General features: G+C 37.3%; 2 protein-coding genes across 3 annotated transcripts in view; both read left to right on the top strand.

Moving 5' to 3' along the window:
• Cda5 (Chitin deacetylase-like 5) overlaps positions 1 to 26,321 on the top strand; it is a 552,116-nt gene that overhangs the window by 116,082 nt on the left and 409,713 nt on the right. The gene's annotated exons all lie outside the window — the stretch shown is intronic.
• On the top strand, positions 15,726 to 16,657 carry LOC135707226 (phosphatidylinositol 4,5-bisphosphate 3-kinase catalytic subunit beta isoform-like). Its single transcript, XM_065228994.1, is given in 2 exon segments — positions 15,726 to 15,988; positions 15,990 to 16,657. Coding segments are annotated over 2 exon segments (813 nt in total). The 3' UTR covers positions 16,540 to 16,657.

Below are 26,321 nucleotides of genomic sequence, written 5' to 3'. Positions count from 1 at the left end.
ATTGAGGCAGTGGGTAGCAATCGAGATTGGGGTGGTGTCGGAGGTCGGAGCAGAGCGTGAGGAAAAACTTGATCAGTCCGTGGCGGGGTTCGGTACTTTGAACAAGCTACATGGCTTAAAAAGGTTCCAGTTTACCTTGCCATTAAGCGAGAACAGTTGACTACCACGTGCTCCGGTCTCGATATTACAGTTTTTTTTATCGCTGTAGCAGTTGTTTGTAATCGTTGAATCATAAGTGAAGGGCATTTTTTTCAATTAAAATGGTGTCATGATGCAGCATTTGGTAATCGACCTTATGCGTGGGCCTAGCCAACCGGTGCCGTTATGCGCTGCTTCCAGACTCAGTTCAACATAATTGTTATGCAAACATAGCCAGCCATAAATCGATTAAAGTCAATCATATCTACATAACATCCAACCGATCATCCAATTAATCTACCATCAAATCTCCATATTTGACTCTGCCCACATTTTAAAACAACACCGAAAACCAATAAAAAATCACTCACCATAATTTGTCACCCATCAGCTTTCGTCGACCCGTTCCTCACGGCAGCTTGGCAGTCTCATCATCAACCGGCGAAAACACCGGAAGCATGCGCGGCGACCCTTCTTAATCGCGACGACACTCACCTCATCATCTCTCCCCCCTTTTTGACCACGGCTTTGTTTATCGAATAAAGTCATTAAATTTTTATCACCAACCATCTTTGGCATCTGATGGCTTCGGACCACACCAATAGTGTTCCGTTTCGTTCGACATCTTCTGTTTGCTGTGGCGGCAATTATGCTGGACTCTGTTTTGCATTAATGAACCACGAGGATGATCAATGATAATAGCTTCTTGAAATGATTTGCCATGTGGCGCTTCGGTCGACTCTCAGGTCGAAGGCGTGCGCCACCGTTTCCGAGGAATTTGGATGTCGAGAAGGGGTTGAGTGCTAATCGGTGTACGATGGCTAAGGCGCGCGCCTAACGATGGTTCTTCCTCATCTCTTGTTTGACAAGGGGCTACCGAGAGAAGAGGCTTCCCCCTATAGGCTGTAACAAGGGGGCGAAGCTTGAAAATTGATTGATGATGGTTTGACTGTTGGTGATAGTCGTGACTAAGTGGCGGCTGATGGTTGCTTGTTTTGAGGAGATTAGAGATGGAGGTTGAAATGTCAATCTCATTAGTATACATTCTTGGCTGCCATTGAAAATTGTGAGAAGTGGGGGCAAGTTGAATGTTTGATATGCCGCTGAAAAACTGCTGGTTGGTAATATTGACTACAGTTGATCCTGATGTAATCTTGTTTGAGAATATAATCCTCTACAGCTGAATGGTTCGGAGCCACTCGAATGGTTTTCAGAACAAAAATCACAGGACAAACACCAAGTCTTACTTCCCTTAAACAGATTCGTTCGAAAGATTAAGTATTAGGATCAACACTCAAAATTCTAACCTTGAATTCAATTGTTAAGTGTATTTAGCCTAGGGGAAATTTATTCATACTTTTGAAATGTGCGATTAATTCAATACAATAAATCACTAATGACTGTAAACAGCATCAACAAAGAAAACATAAACATCAAAATAAATGTGTCTGAGGAAAAAACAGCAAAAGCATATTTGACTGTTTGATTTGATAATCATCAATTTCTTACTTTTTTTATCTAGTTCGTTTATTTGTAAGGCTCAATCGCGTTAGCTTTACAGAGCCGATAGTTCATTGTTCTTTGTTTGTAACAAAATTCACATAATTCTATGTCTAGTAGGAGTTGGGCCGAATACTCGCGGCTTACTCGAGGTTAGAGGGGTACATTGTCGAAGGATAGGAAAAGGGGAGGAGCTTGGGGTAGGGTTTCGTTGCCTCATCAGAGCGATGTCGCCTGTATGAACGGTAGTGTGGTTCTAGATTCGTCTGGAGTTCGACCAGCTATGGTGACCAGTGGGCGACGATGAGACTCATCGAGACGGGGGACAAGACAAACAAAAACTAATAAAGAGATACAAAAGACAAACGAATTAAATTCTTATACTAGACATTTGCAGAAACACATAAATCGACTGCATATAGCAGAGATCAATTTCTTAGTTGACAAGCATTTTAAAGCTTATTCCGAATCTTACAACAAATTGACAGCAATTGTAACCGAATAATAAGAAAGTCACGAACGAGTTTTCATATTTGTCGGCCCAAATGCCCCTTATTTGGGACCATACATAAATTCAGCAATCACCTAAATTTTCAATAGCGACCAGACATATCCATTAGTACCATCCTAAGACGCGTTTGTCTTGATAAAATTGATAAATAGCAGATTTTTAGCGAAGAGCCCAATCTTAGATCCATAGGCCAACATTAGAAGCTTTTCTCCTATGCAAAATCAGTCCAAAATCAACCTTGAATGTGCTTAAAGGTCTGATTACACTGAAAGAGCTATCGAGTCACATGAGCTCATTCGTAATGAATTCTGCGAAGAAATAAAGAGACATTTTGAAAACAATTTAAAGAGTGTTCTGAGAATAAATTCATAGAAGTTCTGAAGGAGAATTTCAAGGAATTGAAATTGGAGAACTTGAAGCAAATACCAATAGGAATCTCAATTTTATTTCTAGTGCAGTGGTTTATGTTCTAACCTAACCGAGGTTTCTAGCCTCACCCATTTGTTTCCCTTTTCATCATTTCACGTTTTGTCCCTTCGATCTTTTGTCCATTCGACCTTTTGTTCATTCGACCTTTTGTCCATTCGATTTTTTTTCCATTCTACCTTTCTTACCTTATACCTATTTTCATTGGAAGTTTTGTCCATTCGATGTTTTTATTTTGCCTTTATTTTGTCCCTCTTTGAAAAATTCGACCTTTTGTTCCCCTTTTGGACATTCAACCTTTCGTCCATTTAACTTTTTTTCCTTTCAATTTTTTGTCCATTTGACTTTTAGTTCCCCTTTTCGTCATTCGACCTTTTGTACATTCAACTTTTTGTACCCCTCGACCTGTTGTACATTCGACCTTTTTTCTCCTTTCTAATAATTCGACCTTTTGTCCCTCTTTGAATAATTTGACCTTTTGTACCATATACCCTTTGTCATGTGACGTTTTGTCCATTTGACGTTTTCATTTAGTCCCTCTTTGAATCGTTCAACATTTTGGAGACTAAATATGGCAGAAGGTCGACGGGACAATTGATCAAAATAATATATTGTTGAAACGACAAAAGGTCGAAAAGGACAAAAGCTCCGAAGGAAAAAGGGTCAAATTCCAAAAAAAAATTTATTTTTTATTTTTTTAAAGAGTAAGTTCATTTTTATAGCAGAGTTAATTGTAATGATATTTTTTCATCAAACCACACTGCCCTTAAAAGCAAAACAGTCCCATTGGATTTTTGTCAGAAATAAATTATCCATTGGAATTATCACTTAAAGTTACATGCTTGGTTCAGAAAATATCGCAAAAATACTAAAAATAGGTTTTCCCATCCATAAGAACTTATGGAAAAATAATGTTTTTGTCAGCTTGCTGTTTTTCCAGATGCAATTATTTTAAATACTGTGATTGAAATTTGCACTTTAGCCTTTGAGATTTAAAAATGTATGCTCCGAACTTTAACAAACTTGTGAGTTCTAGAATTTGCGAAAAATATGAGAAATCAAAACTAGGTTTTTCCTTGATCAGATGAGACATTTCGAGAAACTAAGATGAGATATTAGAATTTCACATTTTTCAGACATTTTCCTTCTATTATACGTGAGCTGTACTGCAATCACAGTATTTAAAATAATTTGCTTAATAGAAGCGAAAATAACCAATAAATGATGTTTATCCTTTCCATTGAACTTGAGCTGATCGTGTTGATAGTTTGGTATAGTATAATAGTACAGATATGAAAAACAATTCATGTTTTAAAAAAACAAAATTTAATCATTCATTGGATGACGAGCAGCATACTAAACAAAAATTAGAAAATAGTAGGGGAAATGTTGGCTTCGGCAATACCTTTACCTATTATCGTCAGGGGGTAAAAAAATCCTAGATCACTCAAATTGATGCTCAATGTATCCACATTCCAAAATTGAGCTCTCAGGACATTGTACACCCCCTGACTATAATAGAATAAGCCAAAGAGCCGAAGTCGGCATTTACCCTGTCAAATTATATTTTAGTATTGAGAATTTGTTTGACAATCAGTTTCAGAATATTTACATCAGCTTTTGTCGTTTCGACTTTTTGTTCTTTTTAACCATTTGTACTTTTTGACCTTTTGTTGCTTTCAACCTTTTGTCCCTTTCAACCTTTTGTCCCTTTCAACCTTTTAACCCATTCGACCATTTACCTTTCGATCATTCGTCTTTCAACCTTTTGTCTTTTCGACCATCTTTCTTTCAACCTTTTGTACCTAAAGCAACGTTTTGTCCCTCTTTGAATAATTTGACCCTAAACCAGCTTTTTGTCCTTCCATAATTTGACCTTTTGCTCCTTCGCTTCATTCGATCTTTTGCCCTCCTTTTCATCATTCGACCTTTTGTTCATTTGACTCTTATAATTCGACCATTTGCCCCATTCTCAACAATCGTCTTTTGTCATATAATCACCCTAGAATATTGAGGAATATCGAAGTCCAGAATGTTGAAAAAAAAAGGTGTAGTCCGGAAATCCTTTTGAATGTTCCAGATTAATTTGTAAAGGTATTTCAGCCTATTTAATAAAAAATTGTTATAGAATTCATCCTTAAAATTATTAAAAATGCCAGAGCATGTTTTACATTTGATCAAGTGTGGGATCTCAAATCACACATCATAGCCTCAAATATCACAAATTTGTCTATTTTGCAAAATATTGCAAAGTTATATGCATTTAGAAATATTCTCGAGTTACAAAGACTGTTCACTTTATAAAACGGATACACACTTAAGGTCACAACTTTTTTATTTGTCTACTTAGCTCGATGCTTTCGTGGACAAGTGTGAAGGTCTATTGATAAGCAATATAACAAAATGTATGAACAATTCATTTGAAGTAGCACGAATTTTTTTCCAATATTTCCGTTAATTTGCGTCAAGCCAAATTCCAATGGGAAAAATCAACAAAATACAACATCAGAAACGGTCGAAAATCACTGCTGATCTTCAGATCAGCAAAATCACAAACAGAAAATCACGGCTGATTTTAATCTTAGCTGATAATGAGATAACGAAATCACCATACGGAAATCAATACCTTGGTATTACAGTCAAAGTAAGAAACCGAGAGCCACCGCCATTTTGAAATCTAAGATGGCGGTCCGAAATCCAATATTGTGAATATGCATCTAAACCCATGCAAAATAGTTATCTATGGATTGGGCTCGAGGAGTAGAAGTGAAAAATCGACATCCACCGCCATTTTGGAAACCAATATGGTGGACCAAAACCCAATATGGCAGCCTCCGGACAGCGTATATGCATCTACACTCATGCAATATGGGCATCTATGGAATGGGCTCAAGGAGTAGAAGAGGAAAATCGACATCCGCCGCCATTTTTGAATCCAATATGGTGGACCAAAATACAATATGGCGGCCTCCGGACAGCGTGTATGCATCTAAACCCATGCACTATGGGTATCTATTAGACCTGTTCATTTTAACAGAAATGTTTAGAATGCACTGGGTCAACCGTGATTACTGTTCGTCATGTTAATTTGAACTTCTGTGCAAATTTTTAGCAAAATCGGCGATGATTTAGAGGTGCTTGAAGCAATGTTCGTTATTTTATAAATTACTGTTATGGCTCGAGTGACACATGCCTTTGATAAAAAAACGTCTACTGAGGATTCATATTTCTAAAAAAATCATCTATCAATGAAACAGTCATCGGTCGTCACTGAAAAGCAATGCAACTATGTTCTGTCAATCTAATTGAAACTTTTATTGGTTCTGTTGTCTTGTGAATTATACGCCTCTTTTCTGATTTTTATCTCTCAATCTATGGAATCTACACGAAAACTATGTTTGAACAACATTTTAAGAACAGTATGAGAAACATTATGCCGTAGGCTACACATTTTTATGTCATATGGGTGGAAAGTTCGTGGAACAAATAATTTAAAATTATTCACTTTTTAAGATATCTTCGAGCATGAAACTAAGTCAAACTTCAATAAAATCACTTTGAATATTCAACCTTTGGTGACAAAGTTGGTGGCTATGAAAGCTGTTGCAGCAGTTTTCGTTGTTTTAGTCTCGAGATACAAATATGATAAACCGTAAATTACCTTAATGAAATATCATTAACTTAAAGCACCTCTAAATCATCACCGATTTTGCTGAAAATTTGCACAGAAGTTCAAATTAACATGACGAACAGTATTTACGGTTGACCCGGTGCTTCCCAAACATTTCTGCTAAAATTAACAGGTTTAGTATCTATGGAATGGTTTCGATGAGTATATTCAAAAATCACAGCTGATAATTGTCGAAAATCATGAGTGATTTTCATGGTGATGATGGCTTGTGATATTGGTGCCTGTTATTGTAGGTGATATTGTTCTTGAAAAATAGCTGATTTTGATTTTCTTATCTTAATTGTAGCCAACACTGGCCAAGCCGAATAATTTTTATATTATTTCTTATTCGCAATATGATACAAACCAACTAAAAAATATTAAAATTTTGTAGAACAAAGTACACATACGATTTTCAACATTTTTTTATTTATAACAGTTAAGTTATTTTTTAATTTAGTTAAGTTAGCAGTTTTCATTCAATTTGAGTTGAGCGTGCAAATTGGTAACACTTAAGACAAAGTTCGATATGACTCGTTTTTTGACTCACAACATTTTTTTCTACTTTAGTGTTCTGGCAAGTTGAGGCTTAAGCCTAAAGACGAAACATAGAATATGTTCATTAAATAGTTATGGGTTTGACAATCAATAATTTAAGCATTCCATAATGTTGATGGGATCAAAATACTTGCATAGCCACGGGATTTTTTCGGTGTCAGTTTTATAAAGTAAACAGCCTTTAGAGCAACAATCCCAAATAAAATCACCATGGCAGTATCCATGAAGCTCATTTTTATTATGGTTATATAACTTGATATCGAGTTAGTGGACATCGAATTGTGGAGAGTTGACTGTATTACAAAATTTTGACCCATTGATATAAGTATGGAAATGTTCGCCAATAATTAATAAATTACAAAGTGCTCAAATAATGAGAATGGATAAAAATCCCTTTTTTTTTTTTTTAGCTCTTCATTTGTTCCAAATTCAAAATAAATTACATTTCATTTTTAACCTAGGTGCTCCAGTTACTACAGTAACTTACCAGCCTTAATTGTTATGATATATATCTAAGTGTTTTTACATTGCTCCTGTCTTGGCAATTCAGTATTTTAAACAGGTTTTTTAAACCTGCATGTCAGTATAACAATTGATAGCTTAAAACTAAATAACTAAAACTAAATCTTATCTAAGTATAAAGGGAATTAATCGTTGCAATTGAGGATTGTAACGATTTTTGCCGGAAATTATTAATTATTTTGTTGGACATTTGTGCTAAAGTCTCAACATTCGTAATTCTATGTACTTCGGTAGTACTGTACCAGGGAGGCAACTTCAAAATCATCTTCAGAATTTTGTTCTGAATCCTTTGAAGTGCTTTTTTTCCTGGTAGTGCAACAACTAGACCATATTGGCACAGCGTAAAGCATGGCCGGTCTAAAAACTTGTTTAAATATTAGAAGTTTATTCGTCAGGCAAAGTTTGGATTTCCTGTTTATAAGAGGATACAAACATTTTATATATTTGTTACATTTAGCTTGAATACCCTCAATGTGATCTTTAAAAGTTAATTTTTGGTCAAGTATCAATCCAAGATATTTCACTTGGTTTGACCAGGAAATTGGAACTCCGTTCATAGTGACTATGTGACTACTACTAGGTTTCAAAAAGGAAGCTCTGGGCTTATGTGGAAATATTATAAGTTGAGTATTGGAAGCGTTGGGAGAAATCTTTCATTTTTGTAAATAAGAAGAGAAAATATCTAAACTTTTCTGAAGTCTGCTGCAAATAACACGAAGACTTCTTCCTTTAGCGGAAATGCCTGTGTCATCAGCGAACAAAGATTTGTGGCAACCCTGAGGCAAATCAGGGAGGTCCGAGGTGAAAATGTTATACAATATAGGCCCAAGAATGCTACCCTGAGGAACTCCTGCTCTAACAGGTAGTCGATTAGATTTGGAATTTTGATAATTTACCTGCAGAGTTCTGTCAGTTAAATAATTTTGAACTAATTTCATAATGTAAAGTGGAAAATTAAACTTTTTCAATTTAGCAATCAAACCTTCATGCCAAACACTGTCGAATGCTTTTTCTATGTCTAGAAGAGCAACTCCAGTTGAGTGGCCTTCAGATTTGTTTGAACGAATTAAATTGGTAACTCTCAAGAGTTGATGAGTAGTTGAATGCCCATGGCGAAATCCAAACTGCTCATCTGCAAAAATTGAGTTCGTATTGATGTGAAGCATCATTCTATTCAAAATTATTTTTTCAAAAAGTTTACTTATTGAAGAAAGCAAACTTATTGGACGGTAGCTAGAAGCTTCAGCTGGATTTTTATCCGGCTTCAAAATTGGAACAACTTTTGCATTTTTCCATTTATCAGGAAAGTATGCCAAATGGAAACATCTGTTAAATAATTTTACCAGGAAAGACAAGGTACTCTCTGGGAGTTTTTTGATGAGGATATAGAAAATTCCATCATCACCTGGAGCTTTCATATTTTGAAATTTTTTAGTTATAGACCTTACTTCGTCCAAATCAGTCCCCCAGGAATCATCAAAAATATTTTCCCGAGAGAAAATATTCCGAAAATCCCGAGCAACCTGATTCTCAATAGGACTAGTAAGACCCAAACTGAAATTATGGGAACTCTCGAATTGCTTAGCAAGTTTCTGAGCTTTTTCCAAATTTGTGATCAAAATTTTACCACCTTCTTTAAGCGCTGGAATTGGCTTTTGAGGTTTTTTCAAAATTTTTGTGAGTTTCCAAAAGGGTTTGGAACTCGGGTTTAATTTAGAAACATTATTTTCAAAAGTTTTGTTCCTCAGGGCAGAGAATCGCTTTTTAATTTGTTTTTGCAAATCCCGCCAGATAACTTTCATGGCAGGATCGCGTGTTCTTTGAAATTGTCTCCTACGGACATTTTTAAGACGGATCAAGAGCTGAAGATCATCGTCTATTATAATTGAATCGAATTTAACCTCGCATTTTGGTACTGAGGCAGCTCTTGCTTCAACTATAGAAGTAGTCAGAGATTCAAGAGCATAATTAATTTCATCTTTGGTTTGCAAAGGAATGTTTGGATCGAAGTTATATTCCATAAATGTTCGATATTGCTCCCAAGCCCTATGGTAATTGAAAGTAGAGCTGTTGGGATTAGAAATTATTTCTTGGGATATTTCAAAAGTTACTGGAAGGTGATCAGAACCGAAGTCAGCATGGGTAACCAATTGGCTACAAAGATGACATGAATCAGTTAAGACCAAATCAATAGTTGAGGGATTTCTTGCAGAAGAAAAGAAGAAGAAGAAGAAGAAGAAGAAGAAGAAGAAGGATAAAAATCCCTATTTTCCCGGAATGAAGTTCCTTGACTTCTTCGAAATTTCAATTTTTTTCGTTAAAAAAAATCCATGGAATATGACAACTTTACAATAAATAAAGAAAGTTGATTTTGATTTTTGATTTCATGAGACAGAAGGGGGTCCTATCAAGGCCAAATCTCAAGTTTCAAGGCCACATCCCAGAACGTGAGTGGTTCATGGTGATCACGTCAAACTATAATGTCTTAAATAAACAACATGCTCCAAACAACCCCTAAAACGGCTCTCCGTACTAAATCGTGAGTCCCCCCTTTTCCCATAGCATTGCAAGCAAAATAATAACCCAATGCAGGTCAATTTAATATGCCTAAATGAATTAGTGGCAATGATAATGACAGTATAATATACTAATTAAATAAAATGAATATCTACCTCTTAATAATGATCGAGATTGGTGAAAAGTGAAGGAATTTGTTAGTTGATTTTACCATCACAGAGTTTGACAATAGCGCGATGGTATATTATTATGATACTAATTAGACAAATTTAAAAAAAAAACATCATCCTCGTCGTTAGAGAAACCTCTGGAACTTGAATCACTGAGGCTAGGCATTAACATTTACTTGACTTTTAACTCCTAGAGTTATTTCGGCAAGGGTGTCTCTGTGAGGGCACTGGTTAACTTGAATCACTGAGAGTATCTTCCGAGTCTTCGTATTCTGATTCCACCATTTCAGTGAACAATCTTGTCGTGGCTATTTTAAGCTCGCTTCAGTTATTAGCCACCTCTTGCCAATAATCTGGCGATCAACCGCTTCCTTCTACATCGTGCCTTGCGCTGGTTTTAAATGTGAAGCATGGTCTTCCAATTTTCTTCTTCTCCGGGATCCCATACTTAAGGGTTTTCCTGATAATCTTTTATGATGGTTTTGTTTTTATGAAATAAAATGATGTTCAATCCCACTATCATGGCTATATGTTGATCCAGCTTTCATCGTTTTGATCTAAAGAAAAGAAAATCGCCACTCGATCAAGCCAAATTCAAAGGTAGTACCTGCCGCATGCCGCATTCCAAAAGTTTTGAACCAAATGATTTCAGTAAATAAATTTTGCAGCCATTAGACTCAATTATTAAGAAACATAATTCATAGTTAAAATCATAATTCTTAATGACACAATTATTTAACTATGGCAAGTAGTTAAATTCCAACAAACTTTTGGTCCATTACATCACAACTGGCATCACTAGTGTGCATCTTTCAAAATGTAAAGATACAGACAAACCCTGGGACCTGCTTGCAGTTAAGCAATCCTCAAGGTTATGCCAATGCCCAGGGACTATACCATAAATAAAGAAAGTTGTGCCCAAAAATAAAACATTATGCACCCATACATAGACGGATTTGTACTCATAAATAAAGAAATTGGTATCCATAATCCAATAATCCACTTGTCAGTCAAAATTGGATTCCTTAGCATCAAAATTAAGGAATGACACCGATAATGACCATGCATCAGAACCCTAGTCCTTAACCACTTCAAACTAGAGAACAACGAATAGAAGATTAGGAATCACATAGATGAAGACTGACTAACTCATTTTTTTTCCTTCAAGATCATCCTCGGTAGAAAAAAGCCATAAACAGTCACTATCAACAAGGCGTAAAAAGTAACAAGGACTATGATGTGTTCGTTTAATAACTGAAAAATCTTGTTCCCCTAATTTGAAGTAGTCAAGACTAGAAATCGGTGATCGAGATCTTACATCCCGTAACGTACCACAAAAAGGTGATCTACCCACGTTACGGGACATCTAGGACCGTTAGTTTATAATTACTTCTGGAGCACCTCCTGGATGGTGGCTACTGTCCTCAGATTTATGTTTTGTTTGCATTATAATATTCACCTCAGTTGAACATGCATGATGTTACGTACTACGCGCTTTAGTAGTTTCGAATATATCATTCCTAGTCATAATCCAGAATTTATGGAACCAGATACTGGAGGCATTGGAACAGATGCCAATGTGTCTACATGACAATGAAATTATCTAAAATAATCTTTCATGGCCATATCCTATGATTTGATATGCAGTATGATTCATTTGCCTCAAATAAGACTATGGACTAAAGAACTGTGTTCAGGATCACAGGAACCGATATCAATGTGACCATGTGTCACAGGATTCATCTCAAACTGTTTTCATTAGGCATATCTACTTTTTTGTCGTGATTGGAACCACCACATGATATGGTTCTCATGAATTTGATTATACCTTACCGTATCGGAATTTCGGAATCCCTGAACCGATACCAATGTGACCATATGCCAAAGGAATCACCACAAATAATCTTTATTGACCTTATCTTATCATGCTAACATGATTCGATATGCAACATGATTATTATACCGCGAATAAATAATAAAACCGATATAAAACCGAGTTCCACGGATTTCCCGGAACCGATGCCAATGTGCCCATCTGTCATCAGATAAACTACAACGTGATTTCATTGATCAAAGCTTGTCATTTTGGCATAATATGATATCATAACCTCATTGTAATTATATTCCAACAAACCGTTCGCCGGAATTCACTGATTCGCGTACCGGAACCGATGCCAAACTGGCCAAAATCATCTCAAATCATCTTCATTCACTTGATTCTACATATTTGACATGATTTGACATGTCACAAGATACTTTTGCCTGTGATATGTATATTTCCATAGAACCGATTTCCGTGACTCCCAGAACCGATAATATCGTAGCATACGTTATGGAAATATTTAAATTCAGTCTTACTAATCATTTGCTGCATCTGACAACCGATTCGCGTGAAAATTTAAAACATTTGGTCAAACTGGTTAAAAAAGTACAAAAAAAAAAAAAGAACACAGGCATATTTACATCTCTCAAGAACGAGGAGGGTTCTAAGAGGGTGGTATCTACGGTAAAAGTTAGTTCAACTATGCCCCTTGAATAAAAATCCAAGTTTATGAAAATTTGATGAGGCATTGCTGAGAACAAGTTTGTTGAAAAAAACGACGAACGGTCCTGGTACTTCAAAGTTAACTTAGTGATTTTTTTTGGCTTAATCGCATTCGGTTTTATATTTAATTTAAACACAGATAGCATACATCCAAGTCAAACTCTTAAAATGTGTAAGAGATTTAGCTGCTATTTTGAATAGACATTTGAAACTAGCAATCTCGTGGAGGCACAAGTGTCGGTGCCCATCGTCGTCGACCACCGGCAAGCGTCATCGTGACATAAATGTCAAAATTTTTGTGACCAAAACATTGTTTGTTTAAAACCGATCGCCCGAACTACAGGAGAATTTCTTCTCACGTGAAGTCCAAGCGCTTGCAACGAAAACGTTATGTTTCAACCACTTCCCCCCGGAGGCATTTCAAATTCCTGCAAGAACGGATGCAGGGTAATCAGTGTTCAAATCTTACCACATTTTTCTGAATTTAAATGAGGGTTAGTTGCGGAGATCAATCTGTATTCTAATAGGCTTCTACCTACTTGTGTTCCCTATGAAAACAGCGGCAAGCAAAACAACAACTCTTTGGAAACACATCTTGATGCCAAGCACAATTCGGATAGTGCTCTTTCGAACGAAATGGAATTCATCGAAAATGACACGGATTTCTGGGAATGGACTAATTATGCTCACACGAGTTTTTTATTCGAAAATAATGGTTCCGCAGAGACTCTATTGATTTACGTTGTTTTGTCTTGTTTGCTTTGATCTTATTTGACAGTTCGTTTGAATACACGGTCAATAAGATCAACGCAAATTTTAGTTCAGTTTACTCATTAATCGCAAAAACTGATAACTCGAGTCGCACCATTCCGTATGGCGGCGCTAACGTATTTTAATTTGAATTCTTACAAATAATTTTTCGAAAAATTTGTTTAAGCTTGGATGACTGTTCTCTGGGATTAAAATAAAAATCGCACAACCTGACGAATTTCCAAATACTTATGCAGTTTGACAGAAATGTCAATCGCAGTAAAATAACTCATTTGACCCAGTGATCCCTTCGGCCTAATCACATTCGACATAATGGCGTTCAGCATGTCAACAGCTGGCCTATCTCCATCTTAAAAAAATAAATAAATTAGTTTTGTTCCTCTGGGGACGCAATAAAGCCAAAGAAGTAAAAGATAAGATAACATTATTTATGAATATAATCATTGACCAATTGACCTAAATTCATACAATTAACCAATTAACCAACTGTACCATCATTACCTTAAGCGCAGAAGACACCCTGGGAAAATGATCCATTTTCCACAGCTACCTCTTCAACGACGACGGTGCCGACGGAGACGACCAACGACCACTTAGCACCATCAGACACGGATGATCTAATGCAACAGACTTGGGAAAATCCCACAATCCACCCCCTACCCGAGCGAAGAAGCGACATTTCGCCAAATGTCCCCTGCTAAATGCAACCCGATTATCGTATTTGTCACCGACCGATCCGATCCTCACCGGCACCGTGTCATGCCTGTTGATCGCACTTTTTTTCCAAGCAAGTGTTTTTGCTCCGCTTCACGCGCAGTGCAAGTCCATTGTTGTACCTTGAACTTTATGTAAGACTAAGACCCCTGCCGTCGAACCATACCCCGCAAGCAAGATACTTAAAGGTTAGTGCTACTGTTGCAGAGTTGCTGCTACCAGCGACGCTCAAGAGTCAAGTGTTGCAAAATGTGATTCGATTTAGATAGACAAAAACAAAACGCAGTGAAACAACAACAATGTTATTAAATCGACCCGGACCAGCAGCAACCGTTTGAACCTTGCTGAAGAGCGTATCGACAACAATCACGACCTGCAAGCGCGCGAAATTGCCAAATATATCGACGATTTATGAGACGAGAGAACTTGAAAATTGAAACTTCACGAAGGTGCTCTTTGGAGCGATCCCCGACTCGCGCAGGCATTTACTCTGAACCATCCTTAGCTGAACAGCCTGGAGGAGATAACTATGCAAAAAACAACAACCACTTAACCGGATTGGATGGGTTGTTTATAAATCGAATCGAACGACGACGGCGGATGGCAAATCGTGACAATTTGCTGGGAGAGTGCACATGGCGCGCTCGTGCGCCACTGAACGCAAACCGTGGAGTCATGTAGGCATCTATCTGTTCGAGATGATCTCCGAGAAATCAGGTGAACTGAAGAAGCTCGCCGGCTGAGAGCGGTGAAATAAAATTGCAATAAAAATCAAGCGCATGGTTGAACTATTGAGCAAGTCGACGATCGAGATTTTGATGTACAGCCACTTGACTATGATAATGTAACAGATCATTTTATTGCCATTGTTTAACGATAATGGGTCAAGTTTCAATGAGGTTTCAATTGAACGATAATTTACGTCGCTGTTAAGACAATATCAATTGCCGCAAATTTATTGATTTTCAAATTACTTACATACCTACTTAAGCGAAGGAGTGGTCTTCAGGCAAAGAATCCGCACACCTGGTGCAAAGATGGAGATAAATCTCAGGTAGTTTCGATCGCAAGCGTTTCGCTTCTCATCTTCACGCCTCGATCGATCACGATCGAACTTTACCGATGAAGTAATAAATAGCAATCCTGAACCGTTACTTCCCTCGCACATCCCCCCGGGTAGTGCCGTTTCTAATTACAGCTTTAATTTATTGTTATTCACTGGGGAAAATTATAATATTTATTGAAATTGAACGCGATCCCATCAGTGTGCATGAACGTGAACCCCGAGGATCTTTAGAACTCGAGCACGGCAAGTTAACAGTCGCAAATTGAAGCATGATGTCGTGCTCTAGTGAGTTGGTCGAAGGTAGGTTAGTTGGTAGCAGTAGTGTGTGGTGAAAATGGCGCAAACGTTTGATTCAATCGGACTGACGACCTTCGGAGGTTAGGAAGTTTGAAATTCGAAGATCACGCTTCTGTGGCTGTTTGTTTCCAGAAGTGGGACAGCAGATGGCGCCATTATTGGGATTCATCAATAGCTTCGTTAACCTGGGAAAATTTTCTTGGACTTAGTATAAGGACAATGTTTATGGTTTAAGAAAAGATGGTTTGGATTGTAACCAGTAGCGGTAGAATACGTGTTCGTAGTGCGATGCTGAGAAGTGCAAAGTAATGGACTCAAAGATGCGACCCCTATGGATTGTTTATCAGAATTCAGTCATAAATGGGGACGATATTAACATGATTTTCAAGAACGGTGACGATTTTCGGTAGGATATGCTCACATTGCAGATGCTGCGAATCATGGATCGAATCTGGAAAAGTCATGGATACGATTTTCAAATGAATCCGTACAGCTGTATCAGTACCGATCGCCGGTTGGGGATCATTGAGGTAGTGCTTATTGCCGAAACTATAGCTAACATGCAGAAGGCGAAGGGAATGTTCTCCATTCAAGAAGAGTCCCCTGTTAACGTGGCTCAAAGAGCACAACACAACGGACGCAATGCTGGCAAAAGTAATACAGGAATCCACGCTATATTATACAGGCTATTGTGTCGCAACGTACGTCTTAAGAGTAGCCGATCGGCATTCCGATAACATTATGGTGAAAAAGACTGGTCAGCTGTTCCATATCGATTTCGGCCACATCCTCGGCCATTTCAAGGAAAAGTTCGGTTTCCGTCGAGAACGGGTACCGTTCGTGCTGACACATGATTTCGTTTATGTGATCAATAAGGGTCGAACGGACCGAGAAGCTCACGAGTTTCGACAGTTTCAGTATCTTTGCGAAGAGGTGTTTTTAATTATAAGAAAGCACGGTTGTCTAATCGTATCACTGTTTGCCATAATAATCTCGACTGGTCTACCCGAGCTGTCTTCGGAGACGGATGCGCGCGAACATTTCAAGTCAAAGTTCAGTGAAGCCTTGACCAACTCGTGGAAAACGTCGCTCAACTGGGCTTCGCACAACTTCTCCAAGAACAACAAACAGTGACAGTTGCGTTACAATCTCACCATGTAAGCCCATCAAGGGACGAAACAGTGATTTCATCGACCGTTTCCCGTTACTGCTGGAAAGAAATTGGTAGAATATTGCTTTCAAAATCGTGGATAACAATTAATGATTGCAAGTCGAATTGTGGAACGGCGATGTACCGCCAGTGCAAAACACTTTACGTAGTCAATATATTGCGCATTTCGTGATTCATTTCTCTTTAGTATCTTCATCTAAATTGCGAATTTTCATAGCGCTAGTAAACAAATTGCGTGTACACATGTAGATGTCCTTTTGTGGCGTTGTACAGTTTTAAGAGTTATTTTTAGTTAATACAAGAAATCAAAGTGCATGATAGTTCAGTGATAATGAATAATATAGGCATAAATAGTCACGTTTTTAGTATACAGTTGAAACAAATTGTGTAATTTGCGTCTTCAGTAGAAAATTAGTTAGATTAGTTAAAAACAGGGAGCATGAATGGAGAGATTTTGTGAACTTTGTAATAAATTTGCGCAAAACAATTTGCTGGCCTCATTGGACCGGCCGATCCCATCGCACTAGCCTAGAGATATACCCCAAATAAACTGCAGATAGTTGCAAACGACTGATAGATCAAAACGTTTTATTAAAATTAACCTAAATGTAAATTATGGAAAACAAAACATTAATTATTTAAACTAAACTGTAACGAAGCAGCTTTTCAAGGCGTTCTAGTTTACTAATTTAAAATGTGGTTTAAAAGATTGTATAGAATAAGTTAATCAATTTTATGGCATAGCTTAACCGTAATCCTAACATCTAGTACGATTAGAAAAGGCGGAGTCGTCTTACAAACTTTAATGGATAAGCAACAGTAAAATTATTAACTGAAAATATAAACCACAGAACTCGAGTCCTGAAAACTTTTATCTTGGGGATCAGGATTTTTTCAGTAATCAAAGGAACACATTTTAGTCCTTAATATTTTTTTTTTTTTTTATAAAAAGAGACTTGGGTATGAAATGTTTGATTTCATATTTCAAATCAAAAATATTGTTTATGTTCATAGCTTCATAGAATAAACATAATCCTTTTCTCTTTGTTCTTCTCCTTTTCCTTTGCCCCTTCTTTTTCCAGAAAGTGATTAATGGCGCTATAGCCATAAGCCATAAAAGGCTAGGACAAGAGTTGGTGCTCATGTTCCAACCGTCAGAGGAAAATAAAGCATCACTTAACCTTGCCTAGCCTAGTTGCTTGCAATGCCAAACCAATCATATAGTTACCAAAAGCGGAACGTATGGTACGAGATGTCCACGTTTCATCCATTTATTAGGTCTGAAGCATCATGTTTTAATCACATTAAACAGGCATGATGTTTTCTGAATCATCTTGCCCCTTAAATGCTACACAGTGTGTCTGGTCGTTTTGGTATGTGTGATGCCTTTCGATGTGAAACATATATCAAATCAGTGTTGGGAAAATATCAAAAAATCAAATCTCACGACATCCCAAGATCAAGCATGATTTTCGTAGACAAAAAGCAACAAGCAAACAACTGCGGTTGATATTGCAAGCTGTGATGTCGCAGCTCGGAATATCAAGCTAACAAAACTGCACCAGCTGCAAATCTTACCAATCTGTGGTGAGATTGAGTTTCATGATTTTTGCTTTACATCCGAACGCAACCGAAGCTTCCATAACGGCTAGCAGCAGTCGCTTTGTGTCTACCATCGGTGAAGATAAAAAAAGAGATAGCATTATTATACCTTCTCTTTCTAAGAAAACGAGGTGCAATGGAATCATTTTTCCGTCGATTCAACTCTCAGCTTCAATCTAGGCTTCAACTTTAAACGTTGTGAATAGTCTCGCAATATCAAAGGAGCTTGTAAAATCATTATCAAGCCTTATATTTTGCTCGCGTGATATTGAGAGCGTATGAGAGCGTAAAAAAATCAATTTGCTAATGATCATGCCATCACTGTATCAAATAGACAAGACAAATAATGGAGGTTGTCACCATTGCCATAAAGACGAAAGCCATAATGTATGGTAGCCAGAACAGAAGTTAGCCATAATTTTGATGTATTGGATTCTTTTAATCCAATTGCAATGCAGTACTCGTTATATGTATTTTGTCAACAAGCCCAAAAAGTAGTGTTGCCAAAACCGAACGGTTTTATTTTGAAATGTATTTTATGATTCCGATGATTTTTAAACACCGAGAAGTAGAGAGGAATGATCTCCATGACTAAGACTTTCATAATGTTAATTTTAATAAAAATTATGATAGCATGGAGCGAAAATACATAATCTTCAAAATTCGTTAAATCGAACCCCGTCCAAAAATGGAACGGCTTTATGGTTTTGTTGCGAAACTTGAACCATGCCAAAGTTAAACGGGTACTCACAAATAATTTCCCTCCTTAGAAAAAATGCAATGGAAATGCTCAAATCATTTCTTGCTTTCAGTTGATTCCCTCTTTCTACTATAAGTTGTTCTTTAATGGATAAGTGTTTTTTTTAAATGCTATCATAAAATACTCATCAACTATGTTACTCTTGAAGTTGATTCCTTCTTTGCATTCTGAGCTATTCTTTGACTGATAAAAGCTTTTGAAAATTGCTTCCGAAAATTTTCAAAAGTAACATCTTTCTTGGAGTTGATTCTTTCTTTTTAGCATGACGTGTTATTTCAAATTTTTCTTTTTAGGAAAATTCAATTGAAATATTCACAAATTATTTTTTTCTCTTGAAGTTGACTCGTTCTTTACATCAAGAGTTGTTATTTGATAGAAAAAAAAAGTAGAAGGTTCTGTGCCGAGGGGCACGAACGGAAGCTTGACGTAAGACTGCTAGTGGACGGAATGAATGTGAAGAGCATTTAGTTCTTTTAATTGATTGATCATCTTTTATCTTAACTCTTTCCGTTTTTGAATTGTAGAAGTACCAAATTTGTAGTAATTTTTTTTCAAAGAGAAAGTTGATGAAGATCAAAATCACTTGCATTCCTGCTGCTTCCAAGTTTGGTTACAAGATTACAACTCTCGAGAGCATTTTTTGTGGTCGTTGGGGGTGTGTGGTTCTGAATATGGACAAACAGGCACAGATAAATTCTATTCCAGCTCTTTACTGTAATAAGCTTGTTGGCCCTGAAAAGGCCCGTTTTGTTGCCAAACTTGGTGATGATTTAACCTCCGATACCGTTCAGAGTGCGTCTGTCGCTTCAAAGCGTAGACGACATCCATGGCCGCTTACGCTTGGCGTGTTCAGAGTAGGTGACAGTATCACGGATCACATTTTCCAGGAACACCTTCAGCACACCTCGTAGTTCAGACCGGAGATACGTTTGACACCGCCACGGCGAACCAGACGACGGATGGCGGTTATCACGAAGAACCTTGCGATGACGCTTGGCGCCTTCTTTACCAAGACCGTTTCCTCCTTTGCCACGACCTGTCATTGTTGCTTGTGAGGTACACTTATAAAATTCCACACATTTACGAATTTCCATGTGAAATTCCACATGATTTTCATGTGACCACACATTAACATAATCCACCCAGAAGCACACATGAAATTTATGAGTCAAATGAATAGTATGTGTGGTTACACATGGCTTTTATGTGTACACATTTTAAGTATGTGTCCGATACATTGATATCGTTTGTTGATCACATTGCAAAAGATCATATGTGGAAAACATAAAAACAATCTTTGGAATTTTATCAGTGTAGAAGAGTGAACTACCTAGCCCGAAACCACCTTCCTACTGCTGCTATTGCTGCTTCTGCTGCCTGCTCACCACGCCGTCCGAAGCGTTCAGTTGAGGCTAGACTGCAGCGCAATCAATGATGATGTGCAACCAAGTGGTACTCGGGCTTGGGAAAAACGTTTATTTCATGAAAATAGTGATTAAATTATCACTTTTTATTTGAATATTGGGCAATACTTGACATTACCACTTTTTCAATAGTTTCTTGTTGAAAGCATTGCTATTGATGCGTAGAAATGTTGCTGATCGATTGGTGATAAAATTATTGAAATTGGTCTAGGGAGAGCTGAGTTATTAATTTCAAAATCTTTCATAATTTTGTTACATTTTCCATTTTCGGTTTTCACAAAATGTACCCATATAGAAATCACAGACGAAGTCCTACGTCAAAATAGTTTGAAAACTCCAATTGAAAATTCTCAAAAGTAACAGCTCTCTTGGCGTTGACCGCTTCTTTATAGCATAAGCTGTTCTTTGATTATTTTATGATACATTCAATTGAAATATTCACGTACATCTGTCAGCAAAGATGTATTTGAAAAATGTAAGATAATTTTATTATAAGAATTATAGCAAATATCCAACGATAGCCACATTATGGCTAACGCAAACATACGAAAATAACAGCATGGCCAACGTTCATTCTGGCACTCGTCCTAATGGCAAACGTCCGTATGGTTAACGTATTTATGGTTAATGGGGTGTCATCATATCAATCATTTTCCAGGATGCTTTCAAGAGCTGGCTGTGTTGGTGTTACATTATATTAGATTAGGAAATGATTATTTGGATTGTTACAAAATGTATAGCATACACTACAAAAAAAAAGTCAGGTAAATTTCGGTTCCCTGAGACCGAAACATGTAAGCAATCCTTTTGACATAAGAATCAGTTGAAAGAAACGAGAAAATCAATTCAATCAAACGTTCTCTTTGTCGACTTGCTTACGGTGTTTGTGAACACTTAATTTTACATGAAATGTTTGTTTACGTTGTATGATTTACGTCCAATATGGATTACGTCTCGTGTAAAAGTAGTTATTTCTAAGTGCGCAAGTGTATAAATTCCTTCAAATCATAATTCTCAAAATATGTCTAAACTTTGCTTATATTTTCCATTTTCAGGTAATTTTCCATAAACTGATCAAAAGCGTTCACAAAGAAGACAACATTGAACACCGGATTGAACTTTAGGTTGGGTAAGCATGTTGAGAATTATGCCAGCTTATAGAACCAAATATGGATAGATTGCAAATAATTTATTACGTAAATTGATACGATGAATGGGAAGAGAACTACAAGAATTATTTTATCGGAGAAACCTCCTTCAAAACCATGACTTAATTTTTACTTGGGTGTAGCTCTGGTAGTTCCAGATATGTTCATGTTAGTTCTAGACCAACAATTGAAATAGGCGGAACAACCAAACGTAAACAATGGCTTTAAACGCAATCGCAAACGCACATCGAAGCAATCTAACACCACCATCTGATAGAGCAAACTTTCCTTTTCGTGAGAGTGGTTTGATTCTCGAGGAATTTGCGTTTAAAGCCATTGTTTACGTTTGGTTGTTCCGCCTATTTCAATTGTTGGTCTAGAGTTATTTTTCAGTTTATTGGTCAGTGTTCACGCCGACGTGCCCATAGTTCAGAAAACATTCTCGTTCTTACTCTCCAATTCGGCTATATGCAGCACACAGCTGATCGACGTCCATATGATGAGAAACAATAGTTTCATCGTCTGGGACATTTCCACGCTTCTCACAAGCAGATCACAGCGATCGTGTAGGCACATACAGGGTAGAACGTACTGAGCTTTCTATAGCCTGAAAATATATGTACACGGCAAATGAGGACAACCCAAATTTGAGTTTAGTTCACTCATAATCGCCAAAAGTGCAGGAACTTAGCGATGAGTAAAATTTGTCTCATGGTTTCCTGTGGAAAACCTAAAACATCTGCCGGAAAATGAGGAAATTGACGAAAATTTTAATCAGTCTCGGAGTGGTACCAGTAGACTAAATGAATCCAATCTTTATTTTTCTCAAACTCGGGCATTTTTCCCTGGACAATCCTGGAAAAACCTGGAAAAACATGAGGCAAATTTACTCATCGCTGAGTTCCTGCACTTTTGGCGATTATGAGAAAACTTAACTCAAATTTGGGTCGTTCTCATTCGCCGTGTGCCTCTTACATGCCTACCCCACTTCCTCCACAACAGCAGCAGCAATAGAACAGTTCGAGAGTTGACCGCCAAACCAAACGGTTCATCGTCTGCACAGACGAACTCTGTGTAGACCGTGCGTGCTCGCTCGCGTCGTTGGCCCCCCATAGATCGGGAATGGGTGTAGTTATTTGTAACTATTTTGTAATGTAAAATTAGTTGTGTGTTTTAGTATTGATGATTAAGTGCACCAGTTTTGGCATAGTTTTAAAACAAATTTAATCAGCTCATTATGAAATGACATAACATGAGACAATTTAGGAAGATTTAGAGGTCACACAAATATGAATTCCAAAATGGTAGGCTCGTTTTGCAGCAGCTTGAAGATGTAATAGGTTTTATTATAAGCATTAAGATTGGTTTAGACTTTATATTAGTTTAATAAAACCTATTTCAGCTTCAAGCTGTCCAAAACGAGACTGCTCTGAGGAAGTTGCTTTCATTAATCCGAACATTCTTGAAGAACAACATCGGATATAACCTCAAAATGTCAGAGGAATCAACACCACCGTTGAGTGAAGAATACAACAGCGATCGAAACTGTACGCTTTGTGAAGGCTATGACCACGTAGATGATATGGTCCAGTGTAATGTCTGCGATTTCTGGACCCATTATAGTTGTGCTGGTAAAACAGCAGCTGTAAAGGAGGTTCCGTAGACGTGCTCGTCATTAATCCGAACATGGCTATATTTTTAAGTGCGCAAACTTGATTTCATATGGATCACTTTCTTTAGTTTAAGGTTCACTACTGAATGTGTTATGGATCAATTGCAATATGTTTATGGGTAATTCATACAATTTCAATGCTCATTCTTTAGAAATTTAGCGGTACATTTTTACAATTGCGTCGCTAAATTTATAATAAAATATTGATAATATTGATATTTTTTATGGATCATCCATACTTTTTCATGGATTTTCTCCGATGTTTTATTGATCATTTGGATGTTTTTTATGAAACGTTTACCAATATTTTATGGATCATTTAAAGGTTTTTATATTCAAAAGTATGTTTGCCACGTTGTTTTCAAAATGGCGCGAACATCGATTCTCGGCCTCTACGCGTCGTCCCCGGTCCGAAAACACCCATATTGCACGGGAAAAAAAGAGTTCCCATATTCGTGAACCACAGCCGTGAACCATAGTTCACGGTGTATATTTGAGAAAATTTTGTTCTGGATAGCTGGCCGTGATTTTTAGTTCACGGTCCGTTCCCGTTTTCGGGAACGGTTTTTTTTCCGAGTGTAGGGTATTTGAAACTTTTTTTAACCCCGATATTTGATTCCAAAATAGCGTCGGTCATTGATTAAAGACATGTACACGTCGTCCGAAAATACCAGTATTGCAGGGTATTTGGCAGTTTTTCTGAAGCCGCAAGCAACCATCTTTGATTTAGAGATGACATCTGACCAGGGCTGGCAAATGTCATATTCAATGAAAGATCTCACGCGATATTTACAGAGATACTTCTGTCACTATCATGAGAAAACGATGACAGAGATTTTCTTCAAAATCTCATCGTTTTTCTTATCATGATAGAACGTGACAGTGCTGTAATCATCGTGATTACTAGCTCATGTATTGCTATTAAAGTTACTTGTACCAAGGAAATCTTAAAATTATATTCACTCTACCGATTACATATGGTTACTTGCTTAAATTCATCTAAATCAGTTAGACATTTTGATGTCAAAACTGCATAAGAATTACTCTCATGAGTGCTTGATCATTGGAAAATGACAAGAAAACTAATGATCGGTCGTTTCGTCTCGTGATAGTGAGAGGACCTGTTTTCTCATTATCACATGACGGCCGTGATATTTACCAACTCTGCATCTGACATCGATGTCTGGTGCCTAGGCATCACCCGACTCCGAAAATACCCATATTGATAGGTATTTGACAGTTTTTCCCACTTTTTCTGACACCGGAATCCACCATTTTGGTTTTCAAGATGGCGTCGGATATCAATTTCCGGTTTCTAGACGGCATTTAGATTCCGAAAATATTCATATTGCAGGGTATTTGACAGTACTTCCCAGCTTTCTGAAACCGGGAGACGCCATCTTGGACTTCAAGATTGCGTCGAACATCGACTTTCGGTATCTAGACGTCACCCCGATTCCGAAAATACCCATATTGTTGAGTAGAGTACCCGTTTGGTTTTGGCACCGTGAAAATAATGTATTTTCTGCACCTTGTGATTACAATTTTTAATAACGTCTATGTCATAATGATGACTCACCAAAATTTACGAAATCATAAGTTAAAAAAAAAAACCGTTTGATTTTGGCACGCAACCCTAAATGTTGAGGCTTGTTGCCCAAACCGAATGAGCACTGTTTTTGAAACTTTTTCTGAGCCCTATGGCCGCCACTTTGGATTTCAAAATATCGTCGGCCTTCGGTTTTTGGCGTCTACAGGTCGTGCCCGGGGCTCTGTCGGAAAAAGCGCAGCTACAAATCAAGACCATGCTGGAGGTAGCTGGATTCGATTCCCGGCCAGGGCGAGGAATTTTTCGGGGTGGTAAATTTCACGACTTCACTGAACGTTGAGTATGATTATGCTTGCCACACAATTATACGAATGCAAAAATGGTACAGGCATCGAAAGCTCCCAATTAATAAATGTGGAAGTGTATTTAGAACACTTTGTTGAGAGCACGAAATAGGCTAATATGCGGTAAACAATAAGCTAGAAGTGTGAGGAAGAAGAAGAAGGCGTTGTGCCCGTTCCAAAATTACCAATATTGTCGGGTATTTGACCGTTTTTCTGAAACCGAAAATCGCCAAATTGCATTTAAAGATGGCGTCGGACATTGATTTCCGGTCTCTAAACGTTACAGCGATTCCGAAAATACCCATATTGAAGGGTATTAGACCATTTTTTGAATCAGAGGGCATCTTGGATTTCAATTAAGCGTCGTAATTTTAATTTCCATTTGATATCAAACAGCAATTTATTACTGAAATGCGGATTCCACCCCTATCGCCAGCTAGTTCTGTACAAATACTGTCCGGAGACTATCCAGATTGAAAATTGCTGGATATTATCCCAATCATTTTTTTTTTCTATCTAAATAATTATAAAACGGATACTATCCAGATAACTTTAACTTGGATAGAATCCGTTTTAAAATAGGAATAGGGACAATATTCAATAATAAGTTGGAAAATGACAATGAATAAGCATAATTGTGATGCCTGTTGATGATTTAATTTTTCAATTGAATTGAAATCAATTATTCAAGATTTTAAGTTACCTTTCAAGGCTTTCATGCTCTTACTAGAACTTTTATCTCTTATCAACTAAGTGTTATTTAGTGCACTTCCACAGTTATTTAATGAGAGCTTGCTTTGCCTATGCCAATGCCAATGCCAATGCATGAATTTGTTTATTATGGAATGATACTCTATAGTCCTAGGGAAGTCAATAACATTTCCAACCCGAAAGATATTCTAGATCGAACTGGGAACTGAACCCAGCTGCCTCTATCTTAGCTGACTAGGCTTTCTGAAGCCCGACCGGAAGCATTATATAAGATGGATCTAAATTATTCAAACATCAGCTCCACCAAAACCAGTAATGGCATAATCATTAGCAAATTACTTAGCTCTCAATATCACGATATTGATTTTACAAGCTGCTTTAATATTGCGAGACTATTCACTACGTTATCGCCGCAAAAATGATGCCATTGCTCCTCGTCTTCTTAGAAAGAGAAGGTATAATAATGCTGTCTCTTTTTTATATTCATCGATGGCAGACACGAAGCGACTGTTTCCAGTCGTTATGGATGTTTCGG

The sequence above is a fragment of the Ochlerotatus camptorhynchus genome, unplaced genomic scaffold, assembly GCF_037179485.1.
Source record: "Ochlerotatus camptorhynchus isolate MF236.1 unplaced genomic scaffold, CSIRO-AGI_Acam_v1.1 ptg000024l, whole genome shotgun sequence".
Classification (NCBI taxonomy): Eukaryota; Metazoa; Arthropoda; class Insecta; order Diptera; family Culicidae; genus Ochlerotatus; species Ochlerotatus camptorhynchus.
This window is presented reverse-complemented; position numbering and strand designations above follow the sequence as displayed.